Below are 16,546 nucleotides of genomic sequence, written 5' to 3' on the forward strand. Positions count from 1 at the left end.
TCCCCCTCAGAGCCCCATTTTAGGAGGCCTATTTGCGGAAATGTGCCTTTCAGCACGATCTTCATTTGCTCCCTTCCTGTATTAGAGTGATAGCTCCACCCAGTGGACACAGGCAGAATCCCATATTTAACTTCTTATTCCCCAGCAATGCCAGAATGTTCTCCTTTAAGCGCTGTTCCTTTGTTACTCCCTTTATGAAATAAATATGGCAGCGATCTTCATCAGTAATTTCTGCTAACATTGTGGCCAAGCTCCAAACAGCAAATGTCCAGATACAGCACTCACAGATTCATTTCCAACAATAATCCATGATGTCATGTAAATGTTACATTTAAACAATGCAATATCATGGGCTATTCACACAGCAGAAACATTTTAAATCCTCAAATCAAAAGCACACGCATTCTAAATAATTAATTTTATTTTCTTCATCTTAGACTTTTCATCATTTTAAGCAGTTTCTAAAGAGAAAACTGTGTTGAAACTGCTAAAGAATAAAATCAATTTGAAAGAAGACAGAAGATAAAATTCTGCAGGCTTGCTGGTTTAACTCTGCAATTTTAACCCTCCAGCTATTGTTCGGAAATTAGTTTTCAAAGTCACACACCCCCACATTATTGCTAGTGCAACTTTCAATATCAAGAGGAAATATACAATAATGCCCATGACAGTCGCTCTGTTTGTGGATTTTTATATTATTATTTTTCAGAAAGCTAATAAAAAAAAGGCCACTTGTAATGCACTTATGTATTCCCAGCTGCTTTGGATTTAAAAAATAATTTAAAATGCAACTATATTTCAAAGAATGTTATTCCCTTCTTCAATCCCGCTGATCAACAAAGTCCCAAGGGAGCACCGAGCAACCAGGCATCGAAGCTAATGACAACTGCTTTGCTTTTGTGGATGTAGATGACTGAATCTCACTGCAATGACCTATAATTGTCCTTGTCCAGGGCATGCCATTTTGATGCCACAGCTGCAGAGAGTCTGGGAGGCCGCGATATCGCAGTATTGCACTTCAGGCAGCATTCACCTTTATGATGAATTGCAAGAGATTTCTGATTGGATTTGTTTCTGTCAAGGAGGAACAAAGGGGTCTGGATGATTGCTTTAGCTGCTAATGTTGGGGGTAGGGATGGTGATAGAGCCGAGGGGTGAATATGCTTAACATTATAGTCACGGAATTGAAAAATCACAGGCAACTTGGCTCTGAATCCGTAACATCAAGCTGTCTTTTCCTGGTGGATATAATGGATCTTTCCATATTTTAATGATTTGGGCTTCAAGCCTGTGCATTCTAAGCACAGTTCAAATGAATTGTTCCTTTTTTTTAAAACGAGTCCTTGTTTATTACAATAATTGCTGCGATATTTTTTATGTCTTACAGTACAGGTCATATTTCAGTTTTGCTCCCAGTTTTGTGCCTGCTAAACATTCTTCAAACTTGGCATCCATCTCTCGACTTTGTTCTTCTGTGAAAAGATTTCTCCAATCACCCACCACACCTACATTTAAAACAAATTTAAATTGATTAAATGCAATGTTCAGCCAAATAAATAGAATTGTTGTCTGGTTCCCTCAGAGCAGAGTGAATGGACGGGTTTAGATAAGGAGAGTGCTGTTTTGTGCACCAATGTGACACTGGCAAAAAGTGCCATTGTTTTGAATTAGATCCAATCATGTTTGAACTTTCTACACATCTACACCACCACCACTTTTTTCATGTACTTTTTTCCAATATCGCTCACTCTTCATGAAAGTGACCTCTCTGGAATTATATGGAAACACTACTTGGAAACTTTCTTGCACATTTTGGACCTAATCTTCCATTAGCAGAATCTTAAGTGTCATAGCGTCATAAAATCGGATAGCCATACAACATGGAAACAGGCCTTTCAACAGAAACTTGTGTATGCTGACCAAGGGAACTCATCTAAACTAGTCCTATTTGCCTGCTAATTGGCCACTGTAAATTGGTCTGAGTATATCAGGTGAGTGGTGGAAACTGGGAGGAGTTCATGGAAATGTATGGAGAATAAAAATGGATTGAGTCTAGATGGATGTCTAATGGGCAGCACGGATCCAGTGGGCCACAGGGTTTCTATATTGTATGAGAATTCCAGATCATGAGCAGTTTCTAATTAAAACATTATTTCCTCATATTTTGAGAAAACTACTCCCCAAATTATAATTTTGTGTCACCTGCTCTACTAACCATCCACTGATGATTTACCCTCTACTTACCTCCCCTACACCCCAGATGATTCTGTCTACCTCCATCAAATCTCCTCTTAACCTTAACATGAAAAAGAACTACCCAGGCTCTCTAGTCCAATTCAGTGACTGAAGCAAAGATACCACAAGATTGAGATCAGAGGCTTCTCACCAACCAGAGCAGAAGGTAGAGAGTGGTGGACTCAGTCCCATCCATCACAGGCACAAGAGCACAAGCCTACCCACCTTCAAAAGCATCTACATGAGGTGCTGCCTTAAGATAGTGGTATTTATCATCAAGGATCCCCACCATCTAGGCCATGTCCTCTCCCTGCTGTCACTATTGGCCATGAGGTACAGAAGTCTGAAGTCCCGCACCACCAGGTTCAGGTACAGCTACTTTCTTACAACTATCAGGTTCTAGAATATAGCCTGTACAACCCTAAACCTACCATAACAATGGAACACTATGGATCACCTCTTACAATATCATGGACTTGATCTTTGTCCAATTGTGTATTTTTGCACTAATGTCTAGTTTTTTTGCAGTCTTCTTCTCATTTTACCATCTTGTATTTATGTGCAAATTACAGTAAGTATAATTTATGATTTTGTGAGTTGTCTGCCTCTACCTCATCTTACGTGTGCATTTGACATTAAACTTGACTTGACTCCACTTAACTCCCAGATTCTTATTCACATACCCTCACTCTCTAAAGCTGGCAGCAAGGCTATATGAAGTTAAATTCATGACCTGATAAGTCATGACCTGCTGAGTCTTTGTGTTGATCTTACAAAACATCTTTTTCCTATGTTACAACATCCAGGAACATAATTGCTAGTAAGAAACGTTAACAAATCAGGCAGTGAATCAGCTTTGCCCAGATGATTAATGTAACAATTCACATCAAAGAACATTCACAAGGCTTTCCCAGAAAATAAGTCACACAAACAGTTTCCTGTGCCACAACATGGAATTATACCTACCTTTTCGAAAAAAGAAGTTGCCAAATATTGAATGGGTTTCCTGGGAGTTGTCACTCATCGCCTGGAAGGTGCCCTTACGAGCAATGTTTTCAATCTGTTCAACACTCAGTGAGAAGCCATAGAACTCTGCTATCTTCTGCACTCCCCCTATCAAGTTCTGGAGGGTGGGGACGGGGTGGGTGGGTGTTGAGAGAGGAAGGAAAATTAAAACATTTTAATAAATCTGCAAACAGGCAGAACAAAGTAAAATTTAGGAATAAGAGTGGAATATGACTTTACGGGATAATAACACAGGCCTCCTGATAGTCACTGGGAATTAGAGGAACAGATATGCAAGTTAATCACATAAAGGTGTAAGAGCACCATTTTTACCAAGGAGAAGGATGTGGAAGATAAGGGAGTTCTGGAGCAGGTCATTTTTGGGGTGTAGATGTTAGATATCTGCTTAAGAATTGATAAATCCCAGGGCCAGGTGAGATCTACCTCAGATATCAACAGGGGACATATATTCTCTTTGTGGCCACATACTGTAGGTTTCTCCCAGTGCTCTGGTTTCTTCCCACATTCTATGCAGATTGGTAGGTTAATTGACCACTGCCCCCCAGTGGGCAGGAGAGTGGTAGACTGTCGGAGGAGTTGATGAAAATATTAGGCAATAAATGGGAATAGAGTAAATGGGTGGTTGGTGGTGAACAAAATGAACCAACTGACAAACAATCAATTGCAATGCTTTCTTGCAGAGGTAAATGTGCCTGCTAATCCTCTTTGTTAACCTGTATGGTTTAGGGTTAGTAAGAGATAAAACAAACCACTGTACCTCTTTCAGCTCTTCATACGTAATAATCATCACATGTTCATCATCAATGTGTTTTTCCCAGATGAGTGCAGAATCAAAGTAAGATCCCCAAGCAACTGTTTAGAAAAGTGTCAGAGGAAAATATTAATAATTTGTGGGTCTGTTATGATTGTTGGGTCATATTTCTTCAATATCAGTGTCACACCTGCCCGTTTCTAACTATTCACAATAAGAAGGTGAATATCTAGCAATATCTCTCACAATATCTAGCAATGAAACAGCAATCACTGTTACACAGCAAACACCCTCCTTGGTGCAATTTGTTTCTTGCAAATGATCTTCCTGTAGCTTAGTAGGATGCAATGATGTATCTTAGACTAAAATCTACAGAAGCAAAGTTATGAAACTTAACTGTGATTAGAATTAGTTATCCGTTAGTTATAGTAATCCATCCAAGAAATCAGCCATATAACGCCTGTAGCGGCAGATTTTTCATATCTTTCAGGTAATTAGCACCCTAGCCACTAATTGGATGAGAATAGATAAGGGGAATATCTTCGGTACGCATGCAAGCTGCCTCAGAGACCTTCAGAGCTTCTCCATTCATAAAGCTTCAGCACACAGTCTTTTGATGAATATTTTCTTTATTTTAGATAGAAAACAGTAAGATACATCCAAGGTTTTCCGACTTGTTACGGCAATCTTCTTCGAACTCCAGCTCATTACTTTAGATATTAGAAAGCTCCTCGTGTCTCCATAACAATGACATGCAATGACATGGTCGAAGGATTAACCTTCTCCATCGTCTCTCCAAACTAATCTAAAAACTAAACTTCTGTGCAAGCAGTTAAGCTGCAAACACGCCCAAAGACACGTCATAAATCCCACCCACATTATAACGGGCAGTCTAAAATTTAAAGGCACATGCCATCCACAATGACATGCAAAACAGGCCAAATGGCCACTACACCGCCTGCCTCGAGGTAAAATGGACTTGAGTCTGAGGTAACTGGAATTATATTTATTTTCCCATATTAAAGACACATCTTCAGTCTTTTTTTTTTACATTTTTCTATCTAAAGTTCTAAATTAGTACTATAGCCACTGAGACACAGAAGTGTTCACATTGTCCATGTTGACTAAACTATCTGAAAATCAGTTCAGTCAGTCTCATTCCCTTCCCCCATCCTTATAGCCTTGCAAGTTTACTTCCTTCAAGTGTCTCTTTAATTTTCTTTTGAAATCATTTAAATCACTCTCATAAGCACTGGGTGCCAGGTTGTAACTGCTCACTGCCTAAAAAATGTAGAGAAAATCTGCCATTGCAAGTATAGGTTTTGCATTAGCATCACCTATACTTAGAACCAGTTTTGATAATAAAACACAATAAAGTCCATGCATTTAAAGTTGCTCTAAGTAACTAAAGACATCTACCTTCTCCAGCCATGTACTCCTTGAAGAACTCATCCCAGGATGCAGAGTTGGGCAGTAGCGGGTGTTTCTGACAGAAGTGATAATATGAAACTGCGTTATCCTTTGGGTTGCGAAACACCACCAGCACCTAGGGAAAGGTCACAAGCAAAGTTTAGATTGAAACTTTTTCTGCAACAATGCTAGGCAGAGCAAGAAGAATAGTATAATATATATTATCTTCACAATCCATCAGCATGGCTTGCAAACCTGATTCCAATCAGAACCAAATCAATAAATATGCAGGATTTTAGGAAATAGCAGCCATTTTGCTGCTGTGCAATAATGCCAAGTTGCCAAACTCAACTATTCATGAGGTAAGTCTGCTCTGTAGCCACACCATTTTCCCTTCATGTTTCCCTCCTCCATACTCTCCCCATCCTGGATGAACAGGCTTTCAAGCAGTTTGCTCCATTCATTGTATTAATTCCTCGCTTGATAGAGTCATAGTCAGGGTGATACAGTGTGGAAACAGGCCCTTCAGCCCAACTTGTCCACACCAGTCAACAATGTCCCAGCTACACTAGTCCCACCAGCCTGCGCTTGGTCCATAACCCTCCAAACCTGTCCTATCCATGTACCTGTCTCCCTGTTTCTTAAACGATGGGATAGTCCTCTTAGTGTGAAAAAGTTACCCCTCGGATTCCTATCTTTTCCCCCTCACCTAGAACCTATGTCCTCTGGTCCTCGATTCCCCTATTCTGGGCAAGACACTTTGTACATCTACCCGATCTATTCCTCTCATGATTTTGTACGCCTCTATAAGATCACCCCTCATCCTCCTGCGCTCCATGGAATAGAGACCCAGCCTACTCAACCTCTCCCTATAGCTCACACCCTCTAGTCCTGGCAACATCCTCGTAAATCTTTTCTGAACACTTTCAAGCTTGACAATATCTTTCCGATAACATGGTGCCCAGAAATGAACGCAATATTCTAAATGCGGTCTCACCAACGTCTTATACAACTGCACCAACTTCTATACTCAATACGATGACTGATGAAGGCCAAAGTGCTAAAAGCCTTTTTGACCACCTTATCTACCTGTGTCTTGACCTTCAAGGAACCATGCACTGATACTCCTAGATCCCTCTGCTCTACACTAGCCAGAGGCCTACCATTTACTGTGCAGGTCCTGCCCTTGTTCGACGTCCCAAATTGCAACACCTCACACTTCTCTGTATTAAATTCCATCAACTATTCCTCCGCCCACCTGTCCAATCGATCCAGATCCTCCTGAAATCTTTCACAACCATCTTCACTATCTGTAATACTATTAATTTTTGTATCATCAGCAAACTTGCAAATCTTGCCCTGTATGTTCTCATCCAAATCATTGATGTGGATGACAAACAGTAACAGGCCCAACACTGAACACTGAGGCACACCACTAGTCACAGGCCTCCAGTCTGAGAAGCAACCTTCAACCATCACCCTCTGCTTCCTTCCATGGAGCAAATTTGCTATCCATTCAGCTATCTCTCCTTGGATCCCATGCGATCTAGCCTTACAGAGCAGCCGACCATGCGGAACCTTGTTGAATGCCTTACTGAAGTCCACGTACACAACATCTACAGCTGCCCTCATCGACCTTTTTGGTCATGTCTTAAAAAATATCAATCAGATTTGTGAGACACAACCTACCATATACACGATGCTGACAATCCCTAATCAGCCCTTGCCCATCCAAATGCCTGTATAACCTATCCCTCAGAATATCTCTAGCAACGTTTCAACTACAGATGTTAAGCTCACCGGCCTATAGTTCCCAGCATTTTCCCTGCAGTCCTTCTTGAAAAGAGGCAGAACATTTGCCACCCTCCAGTCTTCCGGCACCTCTCCTGTATACAAGGACGACTCGTAAATTTCCTCTCTAGATTCCTGCAATGTCCTCAGATATATCTGATCAGGCCCTGGAGATTTGTCTACCTTCATGCATGACAATACCTTCAGTATTTCTTCGACGGTAACACTGGCTGCTCTCAATCCACTTCCAATGACTGCCCCAAGTTCCTCCGTCCTACTGTCTTTCTCCTCGGTAAATACCAGAGGAGAAATACTCATTGAGGACCTTGCCCATCTCCTGTGGCTCCACACAGCGGTGACCGCTTTGATTCCTGAGAGGTCCCACTCTCTCTCTAGTTACCCTTTCCCCCCTTATGTATTTATAAAATGTTTTGGGATTGTCCTTAATACTACCCGCCAGAGCTATCCCCTGGCCCCTTTTTGCCCTTCTGATCTCCTTTTTCAGTTTACTCCTTAGTTCCCGAATCTCCTCCAGGGATGCACTTGATCCCAGTTGCCTATACCTGTCCCATGCATCCTTCTTATTTTTGACCAACACCTCAATTTCCCTCATCAGCCAAGCTTCCTTACCTTTGCCTACTTTGCCCTTCACTTTAACGGGGACGTATATATCCTGAGCTTTCGTCAGTACACTTTTAAAAACATCCGATGTTCCTTTCCCCTCAAATAACCTGCTCCAGTCAACTTGAGCTAGACCCTCTCATATCCTCAAAGTTTGCCTTACTCCAGTTGAGCATTTTAACACATGGACGCTCTCCATCCCTATCCATAACTATCTTAAACCTAATTGAACTGTGGTCACTGGTCCAAAAAGGCTCCACCACAAACACTTCATTAACTTGCCCTTCCCAATTTCCCAATACTAGATGCAGCGTTGCCCTCTCACGTGTATTGTAGCCGGTGCTGACCGGTGAATTTCATTGGCTCATTGGGGGAAAAAAAAGGTAAGCAGTAGTTTTCAGAACCAAGGATAACCGACCGGTAATGTTAAATGTCCGCCGAGCTTCACAGCTGTGTATCCCTGGCTTTTTAAAAGTTGTCTGGCTTCTTAAAAGTTGTCTCTGCTCCTTCTCCCCCCCCCCCTTCTCCCCCCCTCCTTCTCCCCCCCCCCCCTTCTCCTCCCCCCCCCTTCTCCTCCCCCCCCCTTCTCCTCCCCTCCCCCTTCTCCTCCCCTCCCCCTTCTCCTCCCCTCCCCCTTCTCCTCCCCCCCCTTCTCCTCCCCCCCCATTCTCCTCCCCTCCCCCTTCTCCTCCCCTCCCCCTTCTCCTCCCCTCCCCCTTCTCCCTCCCCTCCCCCCCTTCTCCCTCTCCCCCTTCTCCACCCACCCCTTCTCCCTCCCCCCCCCCTTCTCCCCCCCTTCTCTTCCCCCCCCCCCACTTCTCCCCCCCCCCCTTCTCTCCCTCCCCCCCTCTTTTAAAGGACTTACCATACACTGTGCTTTAACCTCTTAATTACAGCGCCAACCTTCCTGTTCATCGCGGTGTGTGTCTGTATCACCTTGGCTTTGCACCATGTGAATTTCACTCAGATAGCACTCCCCCCGCCTGCATAGCGGGCTAGTGAAGGAAGCGATGTGTGTGCGTGTGCGTGTGCGCGTGTGTGTGTGTGTGTGTGTGTGTGTGTGTGTGTGTGTGTGTGTGTGTGTGTGTGTGTGTGTGTGTGTGTGTGTGTGTGTGTGTGTGTGTGTGTGTGTGAGTGAGTGAGTGAGTGAGTGTGTGAGTGAGTGTGTGTTCCACTCTGACAGTCGCTGTTCCAGTCGCTGTTTTTTCAGGCGACTGCCGAACAACTTGACAGTCGCCGGCAGTCGCCTGAAAAATTGCCTAAGTGGGACAGGCCCATAAATGGTACTTTGTCACTTTGTACTTTTGTCAAATGGTACTTAGGTCCATTCACTGTATTTCTCGATCACCATGTCCTTTTCACAAACAGCTGCAATGTTCATAAAACCTAATTGTTTCTTTTAAAATCTACACAATCTATTTCTTATTCTTGCATTTATCAAAATGGTTATGATTTTCTGTCTTATTTTATAGCTTAAAGTTTCCCTACCGAGCACAATTATTGATAAAACTGGCCTGCAATTATTCATTTCAGCTATGTTCTCCTTTTTGAAAACGAGTGTTACATTATCTGGTCTCTCGTCATCAGGCATGCAAATGCTCTTCATAGAACATTATCTGGCCACCACTAATTAGAACTACGTGGTTCTAATCTCTTATACACAGCATCTTAATGTCAAATTCATATTTCCTGGCTGGCAATTGTACTGGAAGGTGGTGAAACTTAATGATAAATGGATTTCATTTTATTGATCTGTGAACAGTCTCTTGTAGTACGGCAATAAAAGTTGCATTCAATGAGATTTAAGTAGCATAACTGATATCTGTGCTGATGGATACTCGAGCAAAAGCCTAACTGCAGGAGGAAATCAATGGCTCAGGTCACAACTGTGGCTAGAAATGAACTATTTGAATCAGAATCTTTCTTCAGATATTGAAATGTCATCTATCCATTTCCCTTCACAGATGCTGCCTGATCTGCTGAGTTCCTCCAGCAGCTTGTTTTTTTGCACAAGATACCAACAATTGCAGTTACTCATGTCTCCATGAGGGCCCCTGGTCAGTGCCATTTGATTCTCCAAATCCCTGCAACCTGCCATCCAGTTTCTCTTCTTTTTATTAGTGATTTTCCATTCCCAATTTTCAGATATTTATAACACAGGACAAAGACCAGATTAAATGAGTCCTTTTAAGAATAGTTTGGGGGAATATGCTTCTGTTTAGTCACATGTTCCTGTATCCTGATATTAATAGTAACCTGGCAATCTTACCTTTGTTTTCTTCTCAATCACAGATGCTGGTAAATTTTCATAATGACAATGCGTTCCATAAACCCTTGGTGATGGATAACTGTTTATTACCTTAAATAAAGAGAAAGGATAAACCAAAAAAAATTTGCATATGAATGTTAGAATTAGCCATGATAACATCTCACTTGCTAGCACTAAACGCACTCTGATGAAGGATAATTGACCCATAACATTAGCTTGATTTCTCCCTCAACATTTGCTGCCTGGCTTAATGTACACTTTTTAATGCATTGAGTTTCCATTAAGAAACATTGATGAACCAATAGAGCAGTTTATATTACACCATGTACAGATGGAATGTGGCCATTATGGACACGCTTTTCTTGGAACATTATAACAATGTGCTTTATATTGGACTTTATGAACTGAAGCAGCCATACAGCGTTCAATCTAAATAACTCCTTTTTTTTCCAGTTTTGGCATTCACCACAGAATCAAGCACTTCCAATTCAGGAATTTAAATTTGCTTGGAATGTTACCTCAAGTTTATTGTTTTGGCTTGTACACAGACATCATAGCCTCTCAACTGTGTGTTAAAGTCATAATGTCTTGTATTAGTATTTCAATAACTGCATGTGATCTGGCAACCAGAAATGGGGAGAGTAGGGGCCTCACCATGTAGACAATGGGCACAAGATATGGAAATTAAATTTGATGATAAATATATAATAATCATCATCATATATACAAAATAGATTTGTATTAATTATAAATACTCCAGAAATTAAAATAATGGTTTATTATTTGGCAGACTAAAACAATATGGGTCAGGAAGGTACAAGATTGAACAGTCTATTAGTGAAATTTCAAAACTTAATATTACTCTTCTGCTCACTATCTCATACAGCTCTTGCTCTATCTATTGTAGTTGAGTTTGAATTGATTGCATCTGTGTATTGTATATCTAAATAGTTTGGATAGCATGCAAAACAAAGCTTTTCTCTGTACCTCGGTACATGTGACAATAATGGACCTTAACCTAAATATCCCAGTTGGCCACGGTGGATTCTGATAAAGGCCAAAAAGGAACTCAATTTCTACTGTCTATAAAGAAAAAAAAGAGATCCTGGCAAAGTACATAAACTATTATGTAACTATTAAGTACATAAACAAAATGTAAATCTAGAAGATTTAACTTAAGTAAGAAAAGCAGCTCAATAGGACATAATCATTCAAGAGTAAATTTAAGGAATTTTGTGACAATCATGTTTTACTGGCAAGATCTGTTTGGTAAGATGTTGAGATAAAAACTAAATATTACTCAAATACAGCTGGATGAAGTAGTGGTATGCCTCCAGGAATGGATTTTCTTCACACTTTATGGAAATTACAGAAATCTAAAATATTCAGGAGGAGCTTTTACAAGTCAAATATTTCTGTAGAAATCTCTAAGCACCATTGATTTTTCCTGGCACGGTTTTACATTTATTATAAGCCCAGAAAATTATACCTAAAATAAAATAAAGCATGTAGTTTTTTCATCGTCGCATGAAGGATACTGAAATAATTCATTAATCAGTAACTTTTAATGCAAGGGTGAAGAATATCTTATAGATTTAAGTTTGAATTATTAACTTGACTATAGAAACATAGAAACATAGAAATTAGGTGCAGGAGTAGGCCATTCGGCCCTTCGAGCCTGCACCGCCATTCAATATGATCATGGCTGATCATCCAACTCAGTATCCCGTACCTGCCTTCTCTCCATACTCTCTGATCCCCTTAGCCACAAGGGCCACATCTAACTCCCTCTTAAATATAGCCAATGAACTGGCCTCGACTACCCTCTGTGGCAGGGAGTTCCAGAGATTCACCACTCTCTGTGTGAAAAAAGTTCTTCTAATCTCGGTTTTAAAGGATTTCCCCCTTATCCTTAAGCTGTGACCCCTTGTCCTGGACTTCCCCAGCATCGGGAGCAATCTTCCTGCATCTAGCCTGTCCAACCCCTTAAGAATTTTGTGAGTTTCTATAAGATCCCTTCTCAATCTCCTAAATTCTAGAGAGTATAAACCAAGTCTATCCAGTCTTTCTTCATGACAGTCCTGACATCCCAGGAATCAGTCTGGTGAACCTTCTCTGCACTGCCTCTATGGCAATAATGTCCTTCCTCAGATTTGGAGACCAAAACTGTATGCAATACTCCAGGTGTGGTCTCACCAAGACCCTGTACAACTGCAGTAGAACCTCCCTGCTCCTATACTCAAATCCTTTTGCTATGAAAGCTAACATACCATTCGCTTTCTTCACTGCCTGCTGCACCTGCATGCCCACTTTCAATGACTGGTGTACCATGACACCCAGGTCTCGCTGCATCTCCCCTTTTCCTAGTCGGCCACCATTTAGATAATAGTCTGCTTTCCTGTTTTTGCCACCAAAATGGATAACCTCACATTTATCCACATTATACTGCATCTGTCAAACATTTGCCCACTCACCCAGCCTATCCAAGTCACCTTGCAGTCTCCTAGCATCCTCCTCACAGCTAACACTGCCCCCCAGCTTAGTGTCATCCGCAAACTTGGAGATATTGCCTTCAATTCCCTCATCCAGATCATTAATATATATTGTAAATAGCTGGGGTCCCAGCACTGAGCCTTGCGGTACCCCACTAGTCACTGCCTGCCATTGTGAAAAAGACCCGTTTACTCCTACTCTTTGCTTCCTGTTTGCCAGCCAGTTCTCTATCCACATCAATACTGAACCCCCAATGCCGTGTGCTTTAAGTTTGTAAACTAATCTCTTATGTGGGACCTTGTCGAAAGCCTTCTGGAAGTCCAGATACACCACATCCACTGGTTCTCCCCTATCCACGCTACTAGTTACATCCTCGAAAAATTCTATAAGATTCGTCAGACATGATTTACCTTTTGTAAATCCATGCTGATAGCTGATAGCTTTTGTTTTGAGGGGCTCAAATACATGTTATTGAAAAGAGAAATGATAGCAGTCAATTGCACTAGTTTATGGTTACAAAAAATGACTTTTGCTCTCATTACTAATACTGGAGATTATTTAATTACCCCTGACCCCTAGAGCATGCTACGCTCAGGGAGGTATCATCACTGTTGTAATATTGGACAGTGTGCCTGCAAATTAGAAGAGTACTCATAATAAGTAGGGCATCCTATTTGAATAAATACAATAATCTTTTGATACCTCTTAGTATTGGATATTTTGACTCAGCACCATGCACACATTAAAAATGAGAGTTCAGATTCCCATGAATTTCAGAACAATGGAAAATGTCAAGTGTAATTTGAAGGATAGTTACTATGAAAACAGCAAGTCACAGGGAAGCCTGATCCTGCATTTATTCTCTGTCTAAACATAGAGAAAACAAATCATAATCATCAACTTTGAGTGGAGCCATTATTTATACAGCAGTCTCTATAATTTATGCAAATATTATTTCTGGAACAATTTAAATGTAATCTTTAATGAAATCTTCATTCCGAACTCTATTGTACTCACATGTCTTGGTTGGTAAATTGGTTGGTTATAGTACCATCCTGAAATTTGCAGGTGAGCTAAGGATTAGTAGTAACACTTTTTACTGATGCATTTATGGGCGTCAATTACTAGGTATGACTAATCCCTAGATGTATTGTGGATTTAACGTGATGTCATGCTCAACTGCTCCTGAACCAGGGGAGGGAATGGTAGGTAACATGTAACTCAAAAGAACGCAGAGCAGCTGCCCGTTAGTGGTGGAAGCAAATACAATAATGGCATTCAAGTGGCTTTTAGATGGGCACATGGCCATGGAGGGATATAGATCATTTGCAGGCAATGGAGATTCGTTTAACTTGATATCATGTTCGGCATGGACATTATGGGCTGAATGGCCTGTTCCTGTGCTATGTCTATGTTGAGAATATGTGACCAACACACACCAAGGAACACCTGGCAAATATGCCATCCATAGCTTCTGTCAATCTAACTTGCAAGAGCTGATTTGCAAGAGCAAATCAGGATGTTCCCGACCTCCTTGTTCTTGTCTTCACGCTCTCCATACTCTGTACGGGGGCTGTCAAAGTCGTGACCAATATTTTTTCTCTGCAATTCTCTTTGATGGGTAACCACCTACCTGGTGAGTATCGGCGCCTGAGAATTCCAAGAGTATGATTTTACGTTGCCCATCGTCCTTTCTCACGGCCGCGGCAATGTCACGAAATAGTTGATTTACCCAATTAAACCCTGCAGCACAGAATTTAAAATAGATCACCAGCAGAACCGGGACCTTACATACAGCACATCTGAATCCCAAGCTAATCTCTGCCTGGGGCAACTGAGCATTACACATAACACACGTGCCTATACTATACACACGGAAGGCGCACGAACACACACCATACACACTCTTACAGATCAGAGACCTAGTTCCGACCAGGGGCTTTTGATCTGACACATTAACCGTTTCCCTTACCACGAATGGACACAAAATGCTGGACTCGGTCTGAAGAAGGATATTTTTCTCCTATTCCTTTTCTTCAGAGATGCTGCCTGACCCGCTGAGTAACTCCAGCAATTTGTGTCTATCTTGGGTGCAAACCTGCATCTGCAGTTCCTTCCCACTCCCTTTCTACTATTGCTGTCTGTCCTGTTAAGTTTTTGACAGGAACAAACTTTTTTTTTTAAATTGAGCTCGACTAAAGCTGTGTCAATGGTTAAATTGCAAGGCAGCTGAGCCGGTCATCTCACCGCATTTGGGATAGGAAGCAATGCACATATCCTCAGGGCGAGCATCGAACTTGGCAAACTGCCGCAGGTTGTCCTCGGGGCACAGCAGCGCTGGGTACAATAACCCGTTGTGGCGGATCAACATCTCCTCGGGCTGCAGCGTGCTTGCCTTAGTCAACAGACTCTGCAGTTTGTCCTCTAAAGTAGCAGTAAACCTCTCTGCCTGCTCGCTTTCCATTTCCAGCCTTTGACAGATTCGGCGAGGCCACCGCCTCTTTATAGTGGAACTTGAGTCAGCCCGGACGCTGCCAAGGGGACTGGCTTCGCACGCCAGATCCTGCCCACAGCTCGTTACAGCAATACATTCTCGCCACTCTTGCTTTCATAATCCATTTAACGCCTGGTGATAGCTGCAGTTCAATTGTTCGGGAGCTCTAGGTTTACATCCCATTCCAGATTCTGAATATGAAAACACAGGCTGTGCGCTACCCAGTACAGGCTGTACTCTACTCGAGGTGCAGTCTTTTGCAAGAGGTTTAAAACAGGACCCCATCTGTTCGCTCGGCGGTTGTGAAAGATCCCGTGTGTCTCAAGAAGTGTCTTTTCTGTAATGCATTACTGTCATCTGAACCGAGATACAGTGAAACACGCTGCGCTATATTGTCAAATCAGATGAGTATAATCAAGTCATTACACAAACACAACAGGTAGAACAAAGAGAAAAATACCATAGGATAGGATATATAATAGCATTATTGTGTTATAGTTACAGGGAAATTGCAGATCAAAAAAAGTTTAAGGACCATAATGAGATAAGTTGGAGAACAGGGCTACACCCTCTGCTTATGACAGGATTATTCAATAGGCTGCTAACGGCAGGGAAGATACTGCACCTGAATCTGGTGGTACCAACTTTCAAGTGGTTATATCTTCTGCCTGATGGGAAATGGGAGAATGGGGAATGACTGGGATGTAAATGGTCCTTGATTATGTTTTCTGCTTTCCGGAGTCAATGGAAGTGGGGCGGGGGGAGAGTTAGGGGGGGGGGGGGGGCAAAATGTGTGAGCGTAGACAGAGGGGTGTAAAATGAGGGTAGAAGCAATAGGTAGCAAGGTGAAAAGTAAAAGTGGCAGGCCGGCAAATCCAGGGCAAAAATCAAAAAGGGCCACTTTTCAGCATAATAGTATAAGGGGTAAGAGTGTTATAAAAACAAGCCTGAAGGCTTTGCGTCTCAATGCAAGGAGCATTCGTAATAAGGTGGATAAGTTGAATGTGCAGATAGCTATTAATGACTATGATATAGTTGGGATCACAGAGACATGGCTCCAGGGTGACCAAGGCTGGGAGCTGAACATCCAGGGATATTCAATATTCAGGAGGGATAGAGAGAAAGGAAAAGGAGGTGGGGTAGCGTTGCTGATTAGAGAGGAGATTAACGCAATGGAAAGGAAGGACATTAGTTTGGAGGATGTGGAATCGGTATGGGTAGAGCTGCGAAACACTAAGGGGCAGAAAACGCTGGTGGGTGTTGTGTACAGGCCACCTAACAGTAGTAGTGAAGTTGGAGATGGTATCAAACAGGAAATTAGAAATGCGTGCAACAAAGGCAAAACAGTTATAATGGGTGACTTCAATCTACATATAGATTGGGTGAATCAAATTGGCAGGGGTGCTGAGGAAGAGAATTTCTTGGAATGTATGCGGGATAGTTATCTAAATCAACA

General features: G+C 41.9%; 1 protein-coding gene across 1 annotated transcript; it reads right to left on the reverse strand.

Moving 5' to 3' along the window:
* Positions 1-403: 403 nt before the first annotated feature.
* Positions 404-15,332, reverse strand: sult6b1 (sulfotransferase family 6B member 1). Its single transcript, XM_033025841.1, has 7 exons — positions 14,844-15,332; positions 14,230-14,339; positions 10,104-10,193; positions 5,432-5,558; positions 4,019-4,113; positions 3,202-3,358; positions 404-1,505 (listed from the first exon to the last, which is right to left on the reverse strand). The coding sequence occupies exons 1-7, from the start codon at positions 15,058-15,060 to the stop codon at positions 1,375-1,377; spliced, it is 927 nt and encodes a 308-aa protein (XP_032881732.1). The 5' UTR covers positions 15,061-15,332; the 3' UTR covers positions 404-1,374.
* Between the last annotated feature and the right edge of the window lie 1,214 nt (positions 15,333-16,546).

The sequence above is a fragment of the Amblyraja radiata genome, chromosome 8, assembly GCF_010909765.2.
Source record: "Amblyraja radiata isolate CabotCenter1 chromosome 8, sAmbRad1.1.pri, whole genome shotgun sequence".
Taxonomy (NCBI): Eukaryota; Metazoa; Chordata; class Chondrichthyes; order Rajiformes; family Rajidae; genus Amblyraja; species Amblyraja radiata.